Below are 24,177 nucleotides of genomic sequence, written 5' to 3'. Positions count from 1 at the left end.
ATATTCTCTACTCTTATTTTAAAACGCTGTTAAAATATGAAGCAAGTTTTCCAGTGGCTTCTGTTTATTTTCTCCTAGGAAAAGCTTAGTCTGAGCTCCTCTTTGCATCCACAAGAAAATGGAAATGAAATCAAAGTCTTTTCGTCTCCGGGCACTGCAAAGGCCCCGATACAGACCCCACTGCCCTCTTGCGCACACGCGATCCATACATTTCCGGAGCACATTCAGGTTTGCGAATCACTTCCTGCGACGTAGGTGGGTTACACATGAGGGATGACCAGTCCGAGGATCCCTCAGCTCCCACGGGTCTGAGGCCAGTTTTCCTCCAGCCCATGGCGCCCCTCGCCACCCACTTACAGGTCATCGTTGCCACTCACCTTATTATACTCCACGTGCAGCTTTTCCTGCTCATTTTCCAGCTTATCCTTGATGTTCTTTTGCTCAGCCATGTTTTCCTGGATCTGAATCATGCGCATGTTTCTCTCTATTTAAATCAAAGAGACTACGTTATTCATAAAACAAAGTAAGCATCTATAGAGAAAGCAAAAGCGGCCGCTCTCTCCTGACCTGAGGGGCGGGCAGACATTGCCGCCCCTACACTCGGGCTTAGCAGCAGAGCGGAGTGAAGGCTAAGGCTACGGAGGGAGAGCGATGATCATGTGGGGGCTGCAGATGGGACGTGGCAGCGACCCCGAGGAAATGCTGAGGAAAAGCCGCCACGCCCTCCCTGGGCCCACGACACATCCATACTGACCAAAATAGTAATTCACAAAGTCCGCCGTCAGGGCGGGCTGCTTGTGCTTCCGCCGCCCATCCACACTGGAGCTGGTGTCCGACGTGTCCACGGGGAAGATGTCCGTGCTGATGCCCATGAGCTCGGCCTTCCGCATCAGCTTCCGGATGGCCGAGGCGCTGCTGGTCAGAGGCCGGGGCAGCTTTTCTCGGGGCACCCAGGCCTGAGGCCTGGTGGAACGGGCCAGCTCCGCCTTCGCCCGATACTGCTGCAGCCGAGCATTGATTCGCGCCTGGGAAGGAGAGGCCCGTGTCAGTCTGCATGTAAATATCCCCAATACGTTTAAAAGACATTAAAGTGGAGCGCAGAGACCGATTCGGCCAACACTGATTAACTACCTTCAGGGCATGGGGGCTGCCCTCAGGACAAGGAGGGAGCAAAAAGGAGAAGCCGGGGGATGGCGGAGGGGACCCCTAAGAGCATTCTAGGCCAGCAGGATGCAAGGGAGGTGAAACCCCAAAGCATCCGGGCCACACGGCAGTGTGAGCCAGTCAGGTGGCAGCAGACGAAGGATTTTATACACACGATACTTCCAACAGGAATAAGACTATTCCTATGTGTGTGTGAGACAGACTGACAGATATGCAAGTGGGGGGGGTGGAGGGTTATGTGTGTAAAAAACTTTCAGGGCACAAGGATTTCCCTTAGCTCTCAAGGGGATAAAGTGCCCACTAAAGAACTCAAAAGAGAAGAAAACTGGGGATTTCTCTGAACCAAAAAATGCCATGGGCCTGGATAGCAGACCTTGCTGCACCCCTGCAACCTGGGGCCGAACCGGACCTCAGAGCCAGTGAAGACAAATGCTGACCGAGAACAGGCTTCCTTCCTGCAGGGGAGAGGGACCTGTCCTGGTCATAACAAGGAAAGGCTGAGCCCAGACTGTTCTAACACTCTTATTCTAAGGACGTCTATTTTCAAGATGAAAATGGCCCCATGACCCAAGGAACTCCCAGGTGGCGGCTCAGTGCTGCTTCGCTTCTGAGAGAATAAAAAGCTTCAAAGTTTAACCTTACAACCTCCACACCAAGAGAATGACCACAAATGTTACCAAAGATCTCAAAAAGCCGCCTCTCCCCACCGAGTTTTGCTCCTTAAGATATTCTGAAATCCGCCCGGGGCTCCTGGAGTCCGCCCCAATGCCGCTGGCCTGGCCCTTTAAAGTCCCACACAAGAGGGGTACCTGGGCCTCCGGGGACAGCTGCTTCTCCCTCTCCTGCAAAGACATCTTGCAGTAGGACTGCAGAGCCAAATAGTTTTTCCTCTTCCATTTTCTGTCTAGCCTGTCCGCATGTTGTTTGCAATAAGCAAAAAACGGGTCAGCTATGTCCTGATAACAAAAAAAGAAAGGAAGAAAATTAAAGGTGTTCATCTCAAAAATGGCCATTCAAGTATCAAGCGAGATAACAAACACAGAGTGCATGGCAAATTCTAGCTGTTATTATTATATGCATTACATAAAACTTATTTTTCTACTGAATGTTATTATAGAATAATTATTTTGAGAAAGACTTAGTAACATTTCACCATACATGTCACTAACTGCTCCTTCAACTATAAATTAGATGAAAAAAACCTGCTTCAATATGAAAAGCTTATCTTTTACCATGTCAGTATGAAATTAATAAATCACATGACATCTTAAAATTACAAACAGATTTAATTTGAGAAGCGTTTTGGCAAGACGTAGACAGAGAAAATTGAATTTTGTTCATTTTCCCCAAAATACTATCTTAAAAAGACAGAAAGGAGATGTGGCATAGGGGGAAGAAATGAGTACTGAGAATCCCCAGGGCTCAGACCCCAGTATGAGTCCGGGCAAGGGCTCTCTCCTCTCCCCGCCACTTCGAAACTCAACTCGGCAGAGGAACAGAGGCTGCGAGAAGGATGTTGAAAACTAGAGTCCTACAAATGAGAGTCACTTTCCAGCTGATTGTAAATTTTTCAGTCAATCTGTTTATAAATACATAATTTATGTAATAGTACAATTTTATTCCTGGATTTTCAATTAAATGCATTACTAAAACTTTCATTATTAAAACATTTTAAATTTTACATGTAAAAGTAACGTTTCTATAAAATGCAATAAATTGTAAATACGGGTAAATTGACCATTTAATAAACAAATTCAGAAGCTGTGATTTCTCTGGAGGAAGGAAAGCAGGTCGTCAAACCTCTGCAGACTTACACCGTGATCACAGACGTGCCCAGCAATATGTACGTACCTCATCCAGGTTGCCTGACGCATCATACCCAACCTCATTGGGGTCTCCACGCCATCTCTTGAGGGAATTAGTGTAACAGGAATCATCTCCATTACATATAGAGGATCAAACTGAAAATCAAAGCGGGTCACTGACCTCCCCCAGCTCACAGAGCTGGTCAGTGACAACAAGAGAAGTCCGGGCCAGAGCGCTGCTGTTTGGGAACCAGCTCTCTGGTCTTCTCTGGAACTGAAAGCTCAGAATCTGACCAAAAGGTTCTCTCAACTTCTTCCAAATCTCACGCAAAGGTTCTTTAAAAGGGTCACAAGCTGTTACTTTGCAGGATCCCTCCCTCAAAAATCCTGCTGGAAATGCTGATGACTAAGGAAGGACCTATTTCCTCCACAAAGCACAATCTGGGGTTGAGGCAGGGTCAGGAGGAGGTCCATGATGTGGTGGACAAGGTAAACTTATGCCCCCACACAAGCATCCTAATCACCTACCTGCCATGTCTCCCCTTGCATGCTGTGCAGAGGGGCAAGGAGCGGACAGAGGGCCACTAAAAGGTAGTCTTGACTGTGGCCAAATGGCCACCTCCTCGGCCCACCCCAGGGACTGGCTCTGAGCAGAGGAAGCTGTCCAGATGCATCAAGAAAAGAGTAAAAATGTACTTTTCTCTTTTCCTGGAGTCATTTCATGTTTCTAATTATTTTACTGCAAAGATGCATTCACTTTCTGTCTCTCTCTTTCTCTCTCTCTCTCACACACACACACACATTCTTCTCAAAGGCTTTGTGTACATCTAATTTCCATATGGCTTTGGAGGCATTAAGGTATTCTAGCAGCAGATTTACCTTCCTAATTATATTTTGCCCAGCACCAAGTAAAATTAATTAGTTTGCCCATCCTAAGCTGACTGTGAGAGAGGAAGGCCCAACCGCATGAGGCCTTGCCTAGACCGCGATGGCCCTGGTCATTCGACCCTTTGGCCAGTACCCCCCAGGGACACCTCAGGGCCTCGAGCTGATTTCTCTCATCTCTACATACAAGCCAGGACACTGGTCTCTTGCACAATACTGAATGTTCCATGGTGCTTTGAGCCAGTAGGCTCTCAGCCAGTATTTGTTGGTGAATGATTTTTCATGCTTAAAAGAACAAATAATCAAAACCCAGCACAGGATTTAAGAAGTACTGCAGATGGCCTGAAAAAAGACCCGGGAAGAAAAGCACCCACCCTGCTCTCTGCGGAAGTGGGAGATCCATAAACCTCATTCATTACATTTATTTTCAAATTTTTTCAATGCCTTCATCAGTTTTGTTGATTTCTTTCTTTTTCTTTTCTTTGTCTTAAAAACTGCTATTTGATATATGGGACGGAAGCTTCTGGAAGGTAGACTAAGGAGAGATACTAGGGAAAACAATGTTACTATGTAAGAAAAACCACATCCACAAAAATTCTTTTTAAAACTTAAAATTGTATTATATGCAAAACAATTCCTGGGCTGCATCCTGCAGCAAAACTGAAGATTCAAGTGCACTGCCAGGACTTGGCACCAGTCCCTGGAAACTCTGACCTCTGTAGCACCTGGTACAGCGTGCTCACATATCCCATCCCCGGCTGACCTACTGACTAGTATGGACAACAGAGGAAGTCCCTGGAGTCACTAACTGGCACCTGTACGCTGGCAAAGAGTTTCATAAATGAAGGCAAATCGATCCAAGGCAGCATTTTCTTACTCCATGCAAATGCACTTGAACGATTTATCTTGAGCCTTTCTCAGCTAAAAAGTACCACCAAGAACTGCCAACAGAAGGATGCCCACTAACATGGGCATCAGTAACCAAAGCAAGGCACGAGAACGTAAGGAAACATTAGAGAAAAGGGCAAAGACTGACAGGAGCTGACGCAGAGTGAAGTGAGCCCGACCAGAATGATCACCAACGTGGTGCAACGAGCAGCAAAACAAAAGGGATACTGCAAAATTACGGTAACCAGGCACAGCCCTAAAGAGACCCGAGAGGATGACTTCCTCCCTTCTTTCAAAGAACAGAAAGAAGACCATGGACATGGACCGTGACATGGATAGTTCCTGGTATATTCTCTAGTAAATCTACTGCTTTCAGATGGATATAATAGATCAGTTCAGTCAGTCACGACTGATTTTTAACCTGAACAGGCAACATCATTTGTCCAGAGGAACATGTTATAATGGTGTCTGTCTCTTTTGAGGATTTGTGTAACCATAATGCGTTAGCGCAGATAGCAGGTTCCCTCTGGGTTGAAGGGTCTTATACCTTACCCAGAGTTCCCCCACTATCTGCGGCCCTGCACGTTAGTCTTCTGCCCAAAGGGCCGATATGTTGACCTTGTTTTTCTGTAAGTAATTAACACCATTTCAAAGTGTTGTTTCACTAATATAGAGAACTCCTGGCAAGAAGATAGCTACCCTCTACCAAGCCAGATCAGCAACTGATTCTTTAAAGAATGTTTTATCCAATAACATATAAAAAATTTTAATATTCATTTTTTTTTTAATTTTGAGTTCCGATTTCTCTCCCTTGCCCCTCTCATTGGGAAGACAAGTAATTTGATTTAAGTCATTCATATCTGGTTGTACAAAACATATTTCCATATCAATCATGCTGTAAAAGAAAATAACCCCAAAAAGGAAAAAAAATAAAATAAAATGGGAAGCTGCCAGATGCTATTAATTGCCACCAGTGACCTGCTATAGTAACTAATTTCTCTTTTCACTGAGCTAAATTTGTCTTAAGTCCTTATGTTGTTATTATATTATCAATTATAAAGCTGATTTAAAAACAACAACAACAACAACAACAGAATTAACCATGCAGCCCACAAAAGCATTAGATCTTATTTCCTGGAACAGCTGACCCGGCTCCATCCACGCCCCTGGAGCACAGGTTGAGGAAACTGACTTTTTTAACCCAACTTCACAATTTTCCACTTCTGCAGCTGCTTCTTTGTGCTAGATGCAGGCTGTTACTCTGGCCTGCTGGGAGCTCTGGGGATCTACAACGGTCCGCCTATTATCTGCAATCCTGACATCCTTGGCAGATCTGAAAAGCAGGTCCTCTCCTATCCCCTTCCAGAGGTTCCACACAACGGTAACAATGCACACCGTGCCACATACCCATTTAGGCTACAAAGTGCTAGAGTAATTGGGAAGCAAAAAAAAACGAGGAAAACTGAAGATATTCAATGCATTAAATCAGTCTATAAGGAATAGCTTTCCTAATGTGCCACACATTACCACAACTGAAAGATAGGGATATAACCAACAATATAATTGCTTTAATTAAGCAACTGCTTTAATTAAATATGCTAATTAGGTGAGATGACTCCTAACTGAAAACGTAACTGGATGAAATAAAGATGCCCCCGATTTTAACACTTATGACTACGGTTAAGGGGAACTTATCTCTGATTGCCATAATTTGCTGTTGTACCCCAAAAAGGACTCTCTGTGTCCTTGGAAGGCAAGCCAGGAGCCAGCCAGCTAGCCTGTGCCAGGCTGGGACAAGACCTTTTTCTCAAGGGAACAGAACAAGATTTGCACCATCAGCCCTCCCCATGGGACATGGTCTTGTCCCTTTCCTGCCTCTGCTAAGCTATTCCCTGCCACGCCATACCCTGTTCTGCTGTCCCGGCCCCCGTCAAGAAGGATGGACCAGCAACAATAAAAGCATCCCTTTCTGCGAAGGCCAGGAAACTTGGGCTCCCTGTCCAGGCTCATTTCTCTAGAAGTAAACCTAAGTCTAGGGACACTGTAATGGGCTGTTGCCACTACAAAAGGGAGCCCTCATAAGCCCAAGAGTGTCCAAGAACGGCAGCAATGATGGGTCACTTGAGCCAGGCCCTTTGTCTCCAAAAAGGTGAGAACCGGAGACCAGCTGGCACCCAAGTGCCCACAAGGTCCCACCAATTCGGATATCTGGGGAGCACTAGATTGGGCAAAAAGTCTGCAGGAAGGGAATGTCTACTGACCTGGGCCTCGTTTTGGGGTGCTCACTGTCCTGTCCCCCAGCCGTCAAGCCCATGGCTTCTTACCTACAGTGACCCTCATAGATCTTGCTTTGAAGGGACTGACCCCACTGGCTCCCAGAATGCCTTAAAGCAAGCAGGTCCATCATTCCACTCAACTATTAATGGCCCCAGAGCCACTTACTCAGAGCCATGTGCTACAACTATGGCCAATGACTGCCCTTAACCCCACTCTCTAATAATTTCCCTTTCCATGAGAAACATGAGACCATCCAAGCTCCATGTCACCAGGGCGACTCATGCCCAGGAAGTCAATGAACTCAAACAGGCCTGAGAAGGACTCATGATGATGGTGGTAGGTTTTAGGACCACGCACTCACAAGATCAGTTTCTCAAAGTAGAGGCACCTGGCACAGGGAAGGAGAACTTGGATGACCAGAGCGTGGGCCCCACTCCCCATGCCTCTGCTGCAAATGAGGAGCTGCCTCTGCTGGCAAAGAATTTCTTCCCCAAGAACTTGCCTCATACAAGTATGATCTGAGTCCCCACAAAGCATCAGGGGGAAGGTAGCATTAACTTTACCTAACCGGCACCTACAATGTGCTATTGCTTAGAAAAAGAACAGCAACTACCACAGAAAAAGGAAATAATGGGACAAGGGGACTCCCAAAGAATCAACAGGCATTCATTAAGCACCTACTGTGTGTCTAGCTCTGCACCAAGGGCTGAGAAGGCCCTCCCCAGGAGCGATGCCCCATCTGTGAACATCACAAGCAATCCCCACCAAGCTGTGATATCTCTGTGGGCAGGGAATGATGTTTGCCTCCTCCTACACCCAAAGAATGAGCAGTGTCTACACAAACCAGGTGCTCACAAAGAGCAGGAAGAGACTGGGAACACAGGACATGAGAAAATCACAGTCACCCCAGGGGGCATTCTCTCAGGGTTTCTAAAGTGACATTTCCCAAAGCTTGTTTCTAGGCAGAAAGGCTATGGATGAAGTTCATATTTTGGATCCTGGATCTTATTGCCACAACTGATTTTCTGGTAAAGATAAATGGATTTTTCTAGATGTACTACTATCATGTCAAGCATATTTGCTCAAAATAAGCATATTTTGACCCATATTTCCCAAGTTAATTTCCTCGGATATCTTTGTTCCTGTTTTTCCACAACGGGGAGAACTTTGTGTTACATAAAAGCAGTAAGTGAGGCACTGGGGCACTCTTGTTTTGCTCAGCTCCACCAAGAAGGCCCCAAGCTTTCTGCACTGCCAGCATGTTGGCCCTTGGTTTCAGGTCAGTACTAGTTTTCATGGGGAAGAAACCCTGGATTTCCAAGATTCTGAACCTAATGTCCTTAAACTCAGAACTTTCAATGCTTTGATAACCATAATTCAGCATAACTGGTTTACAATGCAATCTCATGTACATTATTCTATACCTCGGAAAACACTAAAGTAACCACCGAAGGACTCCAGGATAAATGGCCGCTCCATCACCCTGCTTCTCTTAGTGCTGTGCTCATACAGCAGACTACATTGAACAAAGAAGTCCAGGGCTTGCTTGTTCACGGTGAATAACGTGTTTAGTGCTTTGGTGGGTTCTGCCGCTTCTTTTATTTTCCTTTCTACACTTATTAGGGGGCAAGGTTTGTAATTGTCTTTGTGGCGTTATCCTTGTCATGCTTGAAAATCCATACGGCATTTGCTTCAGATAAGATTCTGGGTAACATTCTATCTTTCTTCATATTTATGAATGCTCTACATACCACAGGGATTACTTGTTTGTGGAAGGGTCAAAAGCATTGACCCGTTAATCCATCTGGGCCAAGTGTCTTTGTATGGAATAATTCTCTGATGACCTACTTTCTTCCTCTAAGAAGAAATTATTATTTCCCAATTTGTCAGTTGGGATAAATTATGCTTTGGTAGATAAGCATCTATTTGTTCTAATTTATCTAACTTGTCAGAATACAGTTGTGGAATATAGTATATTTTTGATTCATTTTTTTCAATGAGCTTCTGGATTTATCAATTCAATTCAAATGTCCTTCCATTGTATATGGTACCTATTTTTATTATCATCATTATAATTACTCCTTTCCATAATCTTTCAGACTACTGGTTTGCTCCTTTTCTAGTGTCCTTGGTGAAAGACTAATTTGTTTCTTCCCCGCTCTCTCATTAATGGAAGCACTTAGCACTACTATAGTTTAATTACACAAATCTGGACATGTGGTACTTTTGTTTCTGTCTTAAATATTGCTATCATTTTAATTATTTGTTTTATAACTTATTTTTTTCATGAGTATTTTCCAGTTTTCAGTTTTATCAGTTTTGCTGAAGGACTGTAATTTGATTCTAGTGTTATATTATGATTTGGAAAGAGCACCTAGAATGTCTGCCCTCTGAAAGTTACAAAGGGATTGACTCTCTATGTTCTAGCAGGGTTCAACATTGAACATTTTGCAGGTCCTTGAAAACAATATGTATTCTATTTTTCCCATTTCATTTTTCCATGTAAATTTCAACTGTAAAATAAGCAACCAATCTGATGACTGTTGAGTGTTACTCATCTATTTTATTTTTATTTTTTATTTTCATTATTCAATACTAAAATTCCCATTGTATTACTGTTATATTTTTATCTGTTTCTTCCTCTAATCCTATAAACAATTCTTTTATGAATTTCAGTGTTAAACTGTTTGGTGCACACAGTTTGAGATTTGGCACATATTTATTATTCATTTGAGTAATGCACACCTGTCAGTCTCTTTCAATGTTTCCTAGGTTAAATTCAGGAGAATTATCAGATAACACTATTGCCACTTTTTATACCTGTGGACATATGATGTATTTTAAACCAAACTTTAATTTTAACTACGTTTTTTTTTTTTAATTCAACATACTTCTATTAAGCACCCATATTAATCAGTGTTCATTCTTGATCCATTCTGAAACATTTTCTCTCTTAACAGGAGAATTCAAACTGTTAAAATTTATCTTTTCGATTAATAATTTTCCCTATTGTTTTTCTATGTTGCCTAGAAAGAATGAACTCAACCTTATTTATTTCTATTTCATTTATTAATGCAACAAATTCAGTTTCTCTTTAAGCTCTTAATTATCTTTATAACTGACTTAAAGGACAGCTATAAATGTTATGTCATGTGAGCATCATGACAGCCCTGAGAGGTACATGCTGAAGGTATTTTTATTCCCATTCTACAAATGAAAAAAAGACAGCTACTCAGAAGGTTTAAAGGACTTTCGAAATATCAGAGGTAGGATTCAAAAACAGATCTTTTTAAATGAGAATCCAGCACTCCATTCACTATGCCACAGTCTTCCCTGAGGTTTAGTCCTATTTTTAATCCAGGCAATAGTGAGGTCACTGGGTTTGCCAGCTCCTTTTTCTTCATTTGTTCATTTTGTTGTTCTTTTTTTGGGTTCTTATTAAATGCTTTTTTATCAGAGGACTAAATCCCTATGCACTGTTTCATACTGCTCCTTATATTAAATGGAAACTGTATGTAAATACTTTGGAAAATAATGCAAAAAGACAAAAATTGAATGAATGGAATTTTAAAATGCAGTGGGCACCGTTCCCGAGTCTGCCAGGGCAATCTATAGCAAGTCCAACCTGTTCCCTTTTGGGATATGAAATAGAAGCCCAGATCAGATACTGCCTTGAATCGTTCCCGCCGCCCCCAGGCCAGGCTGGGCTTACCTCCTCGGCTGCGGCCTCAGAAAGCAGACCCTCCTTTTGGGCACAGGTGACGTGGAAATAGGCCCGGCACATCCCTGCATCACAGCTGATGCACACTCCAGTTCTGGCAAAGCGAGGATCTTCACAGAAGCTGCATTCCTACCGTTAGAACCAAAGGAAAAGAGCTCACTCGACAACCTTCCAGAATAAGAGATGTGTGCTTGGACAAGGATGAAATAGCTTCCCCCACCACCAAAAAGCATCATCCCACCTTCGCCAAGCCCCCCTCCCCTGTCTCCAGAAGCACAGGCTGCCGCTGCCTCCTCTGCTCAAACAGCATGGGGTGAAGCAGGCCCGGGGCTAGGGCATTCCACAAATTAAAAGTTACAGAAGGCTCCCTGAGGGAGGACTGAGAAGCTCCCCACTTGGTCCTTAAAGAAGGGGATACAGACTAAGAGGCCGAGATGGGGAAGACATACATGAATGAGAGACAGGAAATGGGAAAAATCAGGAAAGCAGATGGCCTACAAAGTATTCAGCAGACGATATGTCAAATAAGATCTGTTTGGGATAAACTGGAATGAGTCATGGGGGGAAGGACCCAGCATAAGAAAGATCTGGAAAAGGCTTATCTAGCTGGCAATGGACACTGTCTCTGCAGTGAGCCGCCCTGGAATCACCTGAAATGGGTGCCTGCCTCCCACAGAACCAGGACTGAGAACCGCCCTAAAGAACTCTTGTGGTCATGGATCCTGGGAAACCCGCCACAACCTTCTGATCCATTCTGCTCAACACTCCCCAAGGACAAACTGGGGTATAATCCCAATCAGGCTGGCTTCATGGTGGGCTCTTCCCCTTCTGAGCCACTGCCTGAAGAGGGAATGGCAGCTTTAGGGGAAGTTTTGGAGACCACAGCACCGAGCTTCCATGAACGTAGCACGTGCCCAAGCACAGCAAGGCCCACAGAAGCCCAGCACCTCGCTCTCGACCTGAGTGATGGTCACTGTGGTGGGAGGGGAGGCCTGAGACCAGCAAGGGCCTCCCAGAGCAGGTGGTGTGGGAACTAAGTGTGATTCTCAGGACCCAGGACTGAGGAGCCCCTGGCACAGCAAGAAAGGGAAGCTACAAATCTTCCCTCAGCAATCCAAGGGAGGGAGTAGGATCCTGCCTCAGCCACAGACAGATGTGGGGGCATCGAGGGCTCACCACCTATCACTGCTGACCCTTGCCAGCATTCCTACCACCCTCTCAAGCTCCTCCTCCACAGTCCTGCTCCCATGAGGGGTCCTTACCCATTAAAGGCTCCCAAAACAGACCTAAATAAGTCAATGCCTATGGTCACTTCCACTAGAAAAAGGATGCTTCCCCTCCTCCCTCCCTTCTATCAAGACATCTCTGAGGAAAGGGTTGTCACACAGGAGGCTCTTAATGACCACTCGTTGACTGGTTCCTTATCAGCTGTGAAGCGCTCTAAGAAACATGGGCAATAGAATGAGGGGTGAAGTAGTTTGGGGGAACTTTCCTTGGAATACAACTTATACACCTCCCAGGGAATTCTATGGGAAAGGTCACTGAGGCTCAAAGCAATAGGCTTAAAAATGTCCTATAGGAGAGCTAGCAAACCATGCATACTCTTTGGCCTGGCCATGGCACTACCAGGTCTGTATTCCAAAAGATTAAAAACAAACAAAAAAGGCTAAGGACTTATATGTATAAGGCCACCTGAAGCAGCCTTTTCTCAGAGCAAAGAACTCTGCCTGCCCTACCATGTGCTAGAAACCTAATTTATTCTCTCCACCCCAACCAGATAAACTTGATTAAGGGGAAAAGCCTGCAGTGGCCAGCAATGAGAGAGCTTCCTCCTTAGCAGGGACCATCAGATTGTTCAATATAGAAGAGCAAACAGAGTGTGAGCCCCATCCCTTTGCCCTAAGTGTGGCCAATGAAATGAATGTTATGGAATATTATTGTTTTATAAGAAATGATCAGCAGGATGATTTCAGAGAGGCCTGGAGAGACTTACATGAATTGATGCTGAATGAAATGAGCAGAACCAAGAGAACATCGTACACGACAACAAGATTATGCAATGATCAATTCTGATGGACGTGTCTCTTTTCAACAATGAGGTGATTCAGATCAGTTCCAATGATCTCATGATGGAGAGAGCCATCTACACCCAGAGAGAGAAGTGTAGGAACTGAGTATAGTTCACAATATAGCATTTTCTCTGTATTTTTTGTTGTTTGTTTGCATTTTATTTTCTTTCTGGTTTGATTTGATTTTACTTGTGCAGCAAGATAACTGTATAAATGTGTATGTATATATTGGATTTGATACATATTTCTATCATGTTTAACACAGGGAAATTGGAACACAAGGTTTTGTCCTCCTTTGAATATTGAAAAATTATCTATGCATATGTTTTGAAAATAAAAAGCTTTAAAAAAAACTAAAAAGGAGCCACATCCCTCAGAATTGATCATTGCATAGTCTTGTTGTCGTGTACGATGTTGTCTTGGTTCTGCTCATTTCATGTAAGTCTCTCCAGGCCCCTCTGAAATCAGCCTGCTGGTCATTTCTTACAGAACAATATCTGACAGGAAGAGTCTTGAGGACAAAGAGTGTGCCATTGGTCATTGTATTCTCAGGAGCTAACAGAAAACCTTCCACATGACACATAATAAAAGTCTGTAAAAGGAAATTACCTCCCAAGCTTTTTGGTGGAAAACCCTTGCACAAATAAGGTCGGCTATTGTTCCTAAAACCCTTTTAACATGCTCTAGAATATCATATAATGACGATAAGCTTATAAAATTTCAAACACCCAACAAAGGTCACTGGAAAATCTTACAAAGACCACAACCAGTCGGAGCTTACCTTGGCCCCATACTTGGAATAATTCATCTCTGTAAGGGTCACAGGCCGCAGCTTGTCAATGTCACCAAAAGCCACTCCTGGGACATACAGGGCGCAGACAATGTGGACCCACCTGGAGGGAGGACACGAGGAAAGCATTGAGTGACAAGGTCATCAGCCTCCCAGGACACCACAAGGACCCAAAGTCCCTTCCCTCCAGGAGCAGGTGGGCTCCACCCTATCAAAAATGTCAGCCTCCTGAGCTTCCCTTCACCACGCATTATTAATGCTACCTAAGACAACTAGAGGAAAAAAGTCACTTTAACAGGATTGTTGTAGCAGCTCCTAAAGACAAAGCCTAAGGAGACCAAAGGGGTGGCTCCTCCATCCCCCGGGGGGCCACCTATAATCTGTAAGCCCAGGACCGAGGCTGGCCCAGAACTAGGAGACATCTGTGAATGAAGATCAATGGCGGGAAAGCCAGAAGAGAGAGCACTGGGAAGAGAGGCCTGAGCCAAATATCAGGCCCAGGAATTGAGCTCGTGAGTACAAAGGCGAGCTAGGCTGGGGGTGAAGGGAGGGAGTCCATGATCAGGAGCTGCAGGAAAACAGACACACTGATGCTACTCCACAAACAATGACAAAGTAGGCCCTCCATCTGGCTCCACGATCTTATCGACCCTCCGAGACCCCAGAGGACCGGCCGGGAGGACAGCAACAGCTCCTTTCCAAGGTGAGGTGCTCTTCACCAGGTGATGGCAGTCTCAAAACCTCCCTTAGGACTACGGATCTTGTGCTGCCACAGGACAAAGGGAAGAGTAGCTCATGGGAAAGCCAGGGAACAGCAAGGAGAGGTGGGGAGCTAGGGACAGAGAGTACCCATCGGCAATCACCCCACATAAGCCGTATCCAAGTCCCACAGAAACAGATGAGCCTGATCCACCGAAGGCCTGAAGGGAAGGGCCTGCCCTGTTCTCTCGGGCTCCACCAGAACCATAATCCCACGGGCTATCCGGTCACTGTGGCTCACAATGCTCACAGAGAAGGAACCCAAGCAAGAAAAGGCCATCGTAAGAGCTACTTCCACTCCAGGAACATACTTTCTTAAGAGCCGTGAGCACTGGGGAAGGTCCTGGACCGTTTGCTCTCGCCCTGAAGGAGCCACCTTCCAACCAGCCTCATTTGCAGCCAGAGCGATCATATCTGTTTCCCTGTGATGGGGTCGAGCTTTGTCCCAGTCTTGCAAAGTTCCTCACAATATGTCCAATGCTTAGCACAATGCCCAATATACACTAAGTGCTTTATAAATGCTTGTTCATTTGATGGATGAGAACAGCCACATCCAGATGCAGGAGGGCAACCTCTGGCCTGTGGAGGGACCTGGAACCACAATTCCACCTCTGGCACTTCAGGGCCATGAGCACAGGCAGGCCCTCTCAGCTTCAGTGTTCCCATCTGCACAATGATACTTCTCATGGTTTTAGGAAGCTCCGGGTGACTTTGAGGACCTTCTCCATGGCAGCGCTACCCACCAATGGAGATCCAAGCCCAGCCACAGCTTAGTCAATCAGGAAGACCCTAGAAGTTTGTCAGTGACTAAATGTCCACAGGAGGTTTGGGATCCGAGACTTTCGGAGTCCATGCTTGGCCGCTGTGAGGAATGCCAGGCTGTGCCCTCCCACTGCTACTGGTCCCCCCATTCCTGGATTAAACAAGGCACGGCAACAGACCATGGGAAGGACGGCATCCTACAAGAGAGCAGGTGTGACAGCACTCAGACAAGTGGAGAGCAACACGGCGGAATCCTGCTGGCCTGGCAGCAAGAAAGCACATCTGTAGGCATGAGGATCAAGTTACCGCCCTGCGCCGCCCCTCAAAGTGACCCTAAACCAAAGAGCGTGGGGCAGACACGCAGAAAACACAATAAATAAGTGCTTGTGCACCGCATGGAGTGCCCACCCAGTGAGGTGCTGAGGTCACAGGTCATCTGAAGAAAAGGCTCAAGCATGAGAGGGAGAGACAAGCAACCAAGAGGAAAGAGCACAGGACGTATAGACAGGTCTGCTGACCCACGCAAGAGCACAGGACATGTAGACACTCCGGCCCAAGCCAGGTAAGAGCACAGGGCCTCCTTCAGAGCAGGCACCGGAAGGTCCAGGAGGAAGGTTTGTGGGAAAGCCTAGGCAGAGACTGAGGAAGCAAGGGGTTCAGCCCCCAGCTCCGGATACAATTCCTGCCACAGACTGGGGTGCAGAAGGTGTTTCTAATTTAACTGTTGGATGACTGCACCCTTCAGTCACATTTGACCCAGAAGATTTCACAGGGTCATGCCCAATGCCCGGAGCCCGGCCAGAGCCCTACTAAAAAGCCCCCACGGCCCTGTCGGAAATTCCTCAGCAGGGTCCCCTGGGCCGTCCGGTATCAGATCAAGAACCGTTAGAAAGGGGCGCCCATCTTCACAACTCCCTGAGATTCCTGGAGAGCAGGGCCCAAGGCCGCACCCTGTGGACTTGAATCTAGAGGGAGGCCTCTCGGGCACGCAGCGGCTCCTCCGCCTGACTGCTCGGGCCTGCGGCAGGAAAGGCCGCGTGAGATAGCGGCGGCCGCGCTGCCCCAGTTGATCTGAGACACACCGAACCACTGGCTGCCGGCTTCTCCCGACCTTCGCACGAGCAGGACGGCCCGACACTTCTGCTGCAGGGGGAGGGGCGCCCCAGAGTCAGGATCGCCATCACAGAACCCGGCTGAGGCAGGGAAAGTCCCGGGAGAGGGGACGTCGGCTCTCGGTGCTTCCAGTCCTTGGTGTCTGCCTGCTCATCTGCTAAGCCAGACGGGCTCTAGAACCTTGTAATTAAGACAAATTGGGCAATCAAAGAAGAATAATCCTCCTAGTTACTCTACCATCCATTTTGCTTCGAGCTATGATGACAGATGTTAAGAAAAAGAACGAGAAAACCTTATAAAACAAAACAAAAAAAGAGGAGATAGAATTTACATTCTAGCAAGGGGCTCATTTAACAAAGGGATTGATTTTAAAATTCACATGCATTTTAGTACAACTGAAGCCCAAACAAGGTTTCACGGAAGAAATCAGTTTTTTTCCCACTAAGAAACACAAGAAAGGTTTCAATCTGATTCCTGTTTATCTGTTAGCCAACCTCTTACTCTTTGCCAGGCGCCGGGCCACCGAGATCATCTCCAAGAGGGCGACACCGGGCACCAGCTGCCAGGGCCCCGGCTACTGTTTCTCAGGCACAAGAAGCCAGGCCTAAGAAGGTGAGAGGCAGCCAGCTCACAGAGAAGGCTGAACGATGAGGGCTACAGGTCTGAATGCTGTCACCGCACCAATGTTCAGGGAGGCGAAGAGAACACGCTTTTCTGCCATTCAGTCCAATAATTTTCTGTGAACTATTCATGTTCCCATCAAAGATGTAAAAGTCAGTTTAGCAATAAAAATGGGTTTTCACCTATCTGATGGAGGGGCAGCTCTTATATGCCAGGGGCTGTAAGGAAACTGAGGAAAGCACTGTCATCCCTACCTCACAGACAGACACTCTGACAGGCCCAGATAGGGCCGGGGGGCCAAAGCAAATGAGGAACATCACTCTAAGCTTGAGGGGTGCACCATGGAGGTGGGCAAACTGAGGGCGGCAGGGCATCCAAGAAGGTGAAGGCTGCCCCATTGGGAGAGCAGGGCCGACACCGAAGAGCAGCACCAAGTCGAAGGCAGAAGGAAAGAGGCAGCAGCTCTCAGGGGGCTGGCCGGCAGATCCTGCCCCCCGAGCTCGTCCCTAACCCACTCTTTCTAGCTATGGTGCTTGGGGATTTGAGCTTCAGAGCTTGCAGAGGCCAGGAGACTGTGAAAGACATCAGGAGCAGTCATTTCTCCTAGAATCTCTGGCCACAGCCCTCGGATGTACCACCCCCCAAGTCCCACCCCCACCTTGGGGAACATAATACAGACCCTTATCACCTCACACCTGCTCAAGGGCTGCCTGCCTCAAGTCTCCCCCTGCTCTAGTTCATTCTCCCTTCAGACACTAATGTGGTTTTCCTAAAGCAGAAGATCTGACCATTTTACTCCCCTACTCAATGATCTCCCAGGGCTTCCTATTGCCTTTGGAGCAAACACAGAAGGTTGCGGGGGTCTCCCGGCCCGTTATCTGCCATCCCTTCCTCCCTTTCCAGTCTTCTCTCACATCACTCCCTGACATATCTCCCATGGGGCCGCTGGCCTCCTGGCTGTTCTTCACACCCAATCCCCCATCTCCCGACCACAGGCGTATGCTCGGCTGTCCCTCTTCTGAAATGGGCTCCCTCCTCATCTCGGCTTTCTAGCTTTCCAGGCTCCCTTCACATCTGGGCTTAAATCTCGCCTTCAGTTAAAAAAAAAACAAAACCCTTTTCCCGATCCCCCTGAAGACTAAAGCCCTTTCTCTGCTGAGTATCTCCATTTTATCCTGCCTACAACTTCTATTCCTGATGTCCCCTCCCTCAGAGGCAAAGCTCTTTGTAGGGAAAGATGGGGGGAGAAGGGTCTCCTTTCAGCATGGTCCTCAGGACAGGGTAAACGCCTAAGAAATGGGCAAATGTAGCACCACAATTCGCCAAAGAGATGATCCTGGAGTGAGCCTAGAGGCTGGACTTCAAACTGCTCCAAACATGGCTTCTCCCCTACCTGACCTCCAGCCCCCAGCATGAGCAGAAATGAGAGGGTTTCCAGAGAAACAGCTCATTCCCGACCCAGTGATGAGGCAGGTTTTCCCAGGCAGCTCGTTTCCTCTCTGTTTTCCGGAATTAGTTTCTTTACCTGGGACACAAAATCAGCAGAGCCGCAGCTGGGCCCCAGCAGGCACCCTAAGAGAATGGCCCAAGGTCCAAAAAGTCCTGGTCCGGCTAGGCCAAAGGCAACCCAAGACATGGCAATCTGAAATCTGGTGTGGGGGACCCAAAGGGAAATGAAATAGCAAGAGAACAATGGCTGCTGAGTGAAAACTGTTCCTTATCGGAAGGGCAGGAGCCGTGACTGGTGAAAGTCCCCAACCCTGGTAACCACACCTGATGCCCTCAACAAGGGGGTCTCACAGAAACCATTAAGGAAACACCAAAGTTCATGGCATCAGCGCCATCGGATCGACAGAGGTAAGAGGCCCAGGGAGGCCCCAGGAGGATTTGGGCCCCGCACTGAGAGCCAGGAGCAGGCGGGGGCCCTCAGACTGACCTGCCAGCATCCGTCTCCTTGAAGATCCCATCCTGGTTCGGACATAGCTCACAGCTGGGAGACACCCCACACTTACAGGCATCGCAGAACCACGGCTCTGTGGAGTTTTCGGAAGCAGAGCTCATGATGGAGTCACTCTCTCCATCCACACCATAGCAGCCTAGAACAGGAACGTGAGAAACAAGGTTAACTCCCTAACCATTTTCAAGGGGCCTCTTGGCCACTCCGCCCCCCAAAGAGATGACTAATCGCAGATTCGGAAGGGAAAGGAAGGGAGCCAGAGCTCAGGAGGATCTCCAGTCCAGAAGGTCAAGGGCCACCAGAAGTGCTTCCACTTTCCCAGGGACAATTTAAACTGATCCTACTTCTGGACAAGCCTGACCTCCGGGAAACACTTTCCCAAAACCACAGCTCTCAGAAAAGCAAGAACTGGAGCAAATGGTGATGATCCTTCACTCTGCAAAGGGGGAAGAGGGCTATACAAACTAACTGAACCTAAGCCAGCCATCTTCAATCTGTGATACATCCCCTGGGATTCTCTCCTAGGACAAAAGGAACATGGCAAGACCCATGGACCGAGAGTGCAGGACCTGAAGAGACTCTGTGTCCGTGGAGAGGTGGACAGATGTCAGGAGGCAGAGAACAGCTACGTGTGGGAGGCTGTATGCTAGAGAGAAGCATCCTGCCAGGGATCCCTGATGGGGTGAATGCTGGCGCAGCCGCATCTGGATTTCCCCTGTGGGAACTCCCCATCTACAGGGCCACAGGCCATGCATCTCGGTCTTAGAGCAAAGGCCACGGGAGCACAGGATGAGACTGCTGGGTCTGAGGTTGGAAGGTGGCTTCAGACCCTGCCTAGCTGGGCTCAGTTTCCTCATCAGAAAAATGGGGACAATAACAGCACCTCCTTCACAAGAAGAAAAGCCCTCCGCAAATCTTAACATGCTAGACACTAGGGCCGCCTCTTCTCAGAGGAGAAATCTGAAGCATGGCGTCCTGGCTGCTGCTCGTTATACCTAACGCCAATTCACACAAAGTATCTATTGCTTGACACACACTGCCTGCACTGTGCAAACATGGTATGGGACTGCTTCACTATCTTCAACAAAAAAAACTCTAAAAATCAGCTGCAGTTACCCTCATTCTTCTACACGTCGGGGGATGCAAACAACTGGCAACTTTGTGAGTGAATGAGATTTAAGAAACACTGAACCCAGAGGATCTGAAGAGACTGCCAGAAGAAGGGAATGGGGTCATGGCACCCTGAGGCTGAGCAGCAAAGGAGGCTGAAGAGAGGCTGGCCAGAGGAGTGAGGACTGGAGGCAAAAGAGCACCCAGGAGCTGAGGGTTCTGTGGGGTTGGGAAGGAAAAAGCAGGAAAAGCCTATTCAACTTGGAAATGAAGAGCTCACAGATCACTCTGAAGATAGTAGGATCCGTTCCCAGGCAAACCTTCTGTGTGATGGATCCTTTTGGCTTTCTGTGAAAGTTATGCACCTCTTCTTAAGAACGATGTTTTTTGAGGAAAAAGGACCCATGTGTGCAAAACTGTTTGTAGCAGCCCTTTTTGTAGTGGCAAAGACCTGGATATGTTATGGAATATTACTGTTCTGTAAGAACAGTAAGAAATGACCGGCAGGATGATTTCAGAGAGGCCTGGAGAGACTGACAGTAACTGATGCTGAGTGAAGACAGTAGAACCAGGAGATCATGGCAACAACAAGATAATATGATGACCAATTCTGACAGACATGGCTCTTTTTGACAATGAGATGATTCAGAGCAATTCCAATCGACTTGGGAAGTAGAGAGTCATCTGCACTCAGAGAGAGGACTATGGGGATTGAGTGTGGATCAAAGCATAGTATCTTCACCCTTTTGTTGTTGCTGTTTGCTTTTTCCCCCCTTTTGATTTGATTTTTCTTACAAAGAAGAGGAACTCTTCATGTTTAATCTATATTGAATTGCTTACTGTCTAGGGGAGAGGAAAGGGTAAGATGGAGGGGAAAAAAATTGGAACACAAGGTTTTGCAAAAGAAAAATGTCATAAACTATCCTTACATATATTTGGAAAAATAAAATATTAATGAATAGTGTTTTTCAGGATGAACAAAATACAATCCAAAGGATTATGAAGGAGATCATAATGTAGTTATCAAATAGTTATTAAAAACAGATTGAGAGATCCCAGATTAAAAGCATCTGCATTAGAAAGAACCAACTGGAGAGGGAAAAGATGAAGCTAAAACAAAATCTTGACTAAGAAAAACATTTGTCAGACTGGAAGAAACTCTCAACAGAAAGAAGAATTTATCCCCAAAGTCTTCTTGGGGCAAAAGTGCTACTGAATGCTATTCAAGTTTAGCTTAGCAACACTCAGGATATTTTCTTAATGCTGAAATAACTAAATGAATGCTCAAAAGAATGATCAAAAGGCTGCAGATGTTATACTTTAATTCACAATAATCTACATTCTCATAGTCAACTAAGTCCCATTGGCACAATAGTCACATTCGAGCAGTCATGAAAACAAATTCCCCATCATAAGACAATTCCCTGTCAATTCAAAATTGGTAAATTGTATTTAAGAAGAAACTAAAATGACATCTAAACAGCTTAACTGAGTATTTTCCTTCATATAAAAATAGTCATAGACACACATCCCACCAATGCACACATACATATACTAATATTAGACAATGCACAAATCACAAAAATGCTATGAACAGTTTTAATACTCTAAATTGAAGTCTACTAAAAAAAAAAAAAAAAACCTTAATAAGATGGAGCTGTCAGCTTTATTTTTTAGGTAAGAATTTTAACCTATAAAAAGCCAAATTACTTCCCTGTAGCATAGAGAATCATGAAGCAACTTTGTGTTAGTAGAAATTTCAGCAGGATGCTTAGAAGGAATTTTCATTCACTGACAGCTAATCACTAAACTCAGTCATAAAGTATTTGTTCTTATGCCAGGCACTCTAGCACAAGCAAGTGCCCCACATCCTTCACATTCAATCCCATACCAGTTTCATGAGGTTAGATATGGGTTCTAGGGAAATTCTGTATTATTCACCAAAGGTCTAAAACTGTGCTTTGTCCTTAGGGATGTTAGCACAATGGACGTTGAACAAAATACCCATTCTACTGAATAATAATTTCTTTTCTTTTTTTATTGTTTTTCAATTTTTTTTTTTACTTTTCAATAATATTTTATTTTTCCAAATATTTGTAAAGATAGTTTTCAATATTTTATGTTCCAAATTTTTCTCCTTCCCTCCTTTATTACCCCACCTTGACAAGACAGCAAGTAATCTGGGGGGGAAAAAACACCACAGGTAAGAAAACAAAACAAACATAAAAGGTGAAAATACTATGCTTTGATCCATATTCAGTCTCCACAGTTTTCTCTGGATGCAGATGGCTCTCTCCATCACAAGTCTATTGGAATTGCCTTAAATCATCTCATTGCTGAAAAGACTCAAGTCCATCACAGCTGATCATCATATAATCTTGTTACTGTGTACAATGTTCTCCTGATTCTACTCACTTAGCATCTGTTTATGCAATCTTACCAAATTTTTGTGTAATCTGCCTGCTGAACATTCTAGCCTCCTTCTGAGAATAACAGAAGATTAATATTCCATTAGATTCATATACCATAACTTATTAACCATTCCCCAATTGATGGGTATCTACTCAGTTTCCAGGGCTTTGACACCACAAAAGGACTGCTACAAACAATTCCTTTTCTCTTTTTTATAATCTCTTTGGGACAGAGACCAGATAGAAGTACTGCTGGATCAAAGGGTATATGCACAGTTTTATATCTCTTTGGGCATATGAATAATCATTTGTTTCCTAAACATATTTCCACATTTATCAGGCTGCACAAGAAAAATCACATCAAAATGGAGAAAAAATGAGAAAGAAAACAAAAAGGAAGCAAACAACAAAAAAGGTGAAAATACTGTGTTGTAATCCACATTCGGTACCCACAGTCCTCTTTTTGAGTGTAGATGGCTCTTTCTATCACAAGTCTATTGAAATTGACCTGAATCATCTCATTGTTGAAAAGAGCCATGGCCATCACAGTTGATCATCACATAATCTTGTTGTTGCCGTGTACAATGTTATTCTGGCTCTACTCACTTCAGTTAGCATCAGTTCATATAAGTCTCTCCAGGCTTTTCTGAAATCATCCTGCTGACCGTTTTTTATAGAATAATAATATTCCATAACATCCGTATACCACAACTTATTTAGTCATTCTCTAACTGATGGGCATCCACTCAGTTTCCAGTTCCTTGTGGGACTCTTTACACATGTGGGTTCTTTTCCCTCTTTTATCATCTCTTTGGAAGAAGAATAATTTCTTTAAAAAGGAACTAAGGCCAGAATCAGCTTGCCTAGTACAGTGGGTAGAGCACCACCTCTGGAGTCAGGAGGACCCGAGTTCAAATCTGGCCTTAGATGCTTACCACTTACTAGGTATGTGACCCTGAGCAAGTCAGTTAACCCCAACTGCCTCACAAAAATAAAAAGCTACCAAGAGAGAGAGAGAAAGAGAGAGAGAGAGAGAGAGAGAGAGAGAGAGAGAGAGAGAGAGGGAGAGGGAGAGGGAGAGAGAGAGAGAGAGAGAGAGAGAGAGAGAAAGAAGGAGAGAGAGAGAGAGAGAAAGAAAAGCAACAGAGTCATGAATGTGTTGTTGGAAGAGCTGTGAACTGGCCCAGCCATTCTGTAAAACAATCTAGAACTCGGCCCCAAGAGACCTAAACCTCCAAAGAGAAAAGAAGAAAATGATCATAAGTACAAAAAAGACGTGTAACAGCTCTTTTTGGAGTAGCAAAGAACCGTGAAGTACAAGGAACTGGAGAATCCACAGAGGGAGGCTGTCCAAAAGACAGTATCTGAATATCATGAAAATGCTCTATGAAATCATAAGGGGAATAATTTCAGAAAAATCCAGAAGAGCTGAATGAACGGCTGCAAAGTAAAGCAAGGACTAGGAGAAAAATGTGACAAAGGTGATCGATGATCACTTAACTGTCTTTGTAAAGAAAAACAACACTGAAAGTCTGAAAAACTCTAATCAAAGCCATGCCCTATCACATCTTCAGGACAGACAATGAAGGAGGAATCCACTTCCTGACAGACCAAGTAATGGATTCACAGATCTGCCATTGTGTAAGTTTCTTTCCTTTGTTACATATATTAGGAGAGAAAGGACAGTGAAATATTTAGTAACACTAAATTAGCTCCTTAACATAAATATTTAACTTATTTTTTTTAATCTTCTTTCTCTCCCTGTCTCCTGTTTTTTTTACTACCATGAGAAAGCAAACTATAGACCAATTTCCCTGAAAAACATTGATGCAAAAATCCTAAATA

The 24,177-nt window shown here is 45.3% G+C and overlaps 1 protein-coding gene across 1 annotated transcript in view; it reads right to left on the bottom strand.

Annotated features, from left to right (window-relative positions):
- The window catches only part of PHF14 (PHD finger protein 14), a 139,223-nt gene that overhangs the window by 94,141 nt on the left and 20,905 nt on the right, over positions 1–24,177 (bottom strand). The window contains exons 5-10 of the mRNA XM_051961680.1: positions 18,791–18,950; positions 13,591–13,702; positions 10,732–10,869; positions 1,974–2,120; positions 755–1,025; positions 378–484 (exon numbers count right to left, since the gene is read on the bottom strand). Of these exons, the coding sequence (XP_051817640.1) occupies positions 378–484; positions 755–1,025; positions 1,974–2,120; positions 10,732–10,869; positions 13,591–13,702; positions 18,791–18,950 (935 nt within the window). The remainder of the gene's footprint in view (positions 1–377; positions 485–754; positions 1,026–1,973; positions 2,121–10,731; positions 10,870–13,590; positions 13,703–18,790; positions 18,951–24,177) is intronic.

Source organism: Antechinus flavipes, chromosome 5 (assembly GCF_016432865.1).
Source record: "Antechinus flavipes isolate AdamAnt ecotype Samford, QLD, Australia chromosome 5, AdamAnt_v2, whole genome shotgun sequence".
NCBI classification, from domain to species: domain Eukaryota; kingdom Metazoa; phylum Chordata; class Mammalia; order Dasyuromorphia; family Dasyuridae; genus Antechinus; species Antechinus flavipes.
Note: the sequence above shows the minus strand (reverse complement) of the source record. Positions and strands in the feature narration are given on the sequence as shown.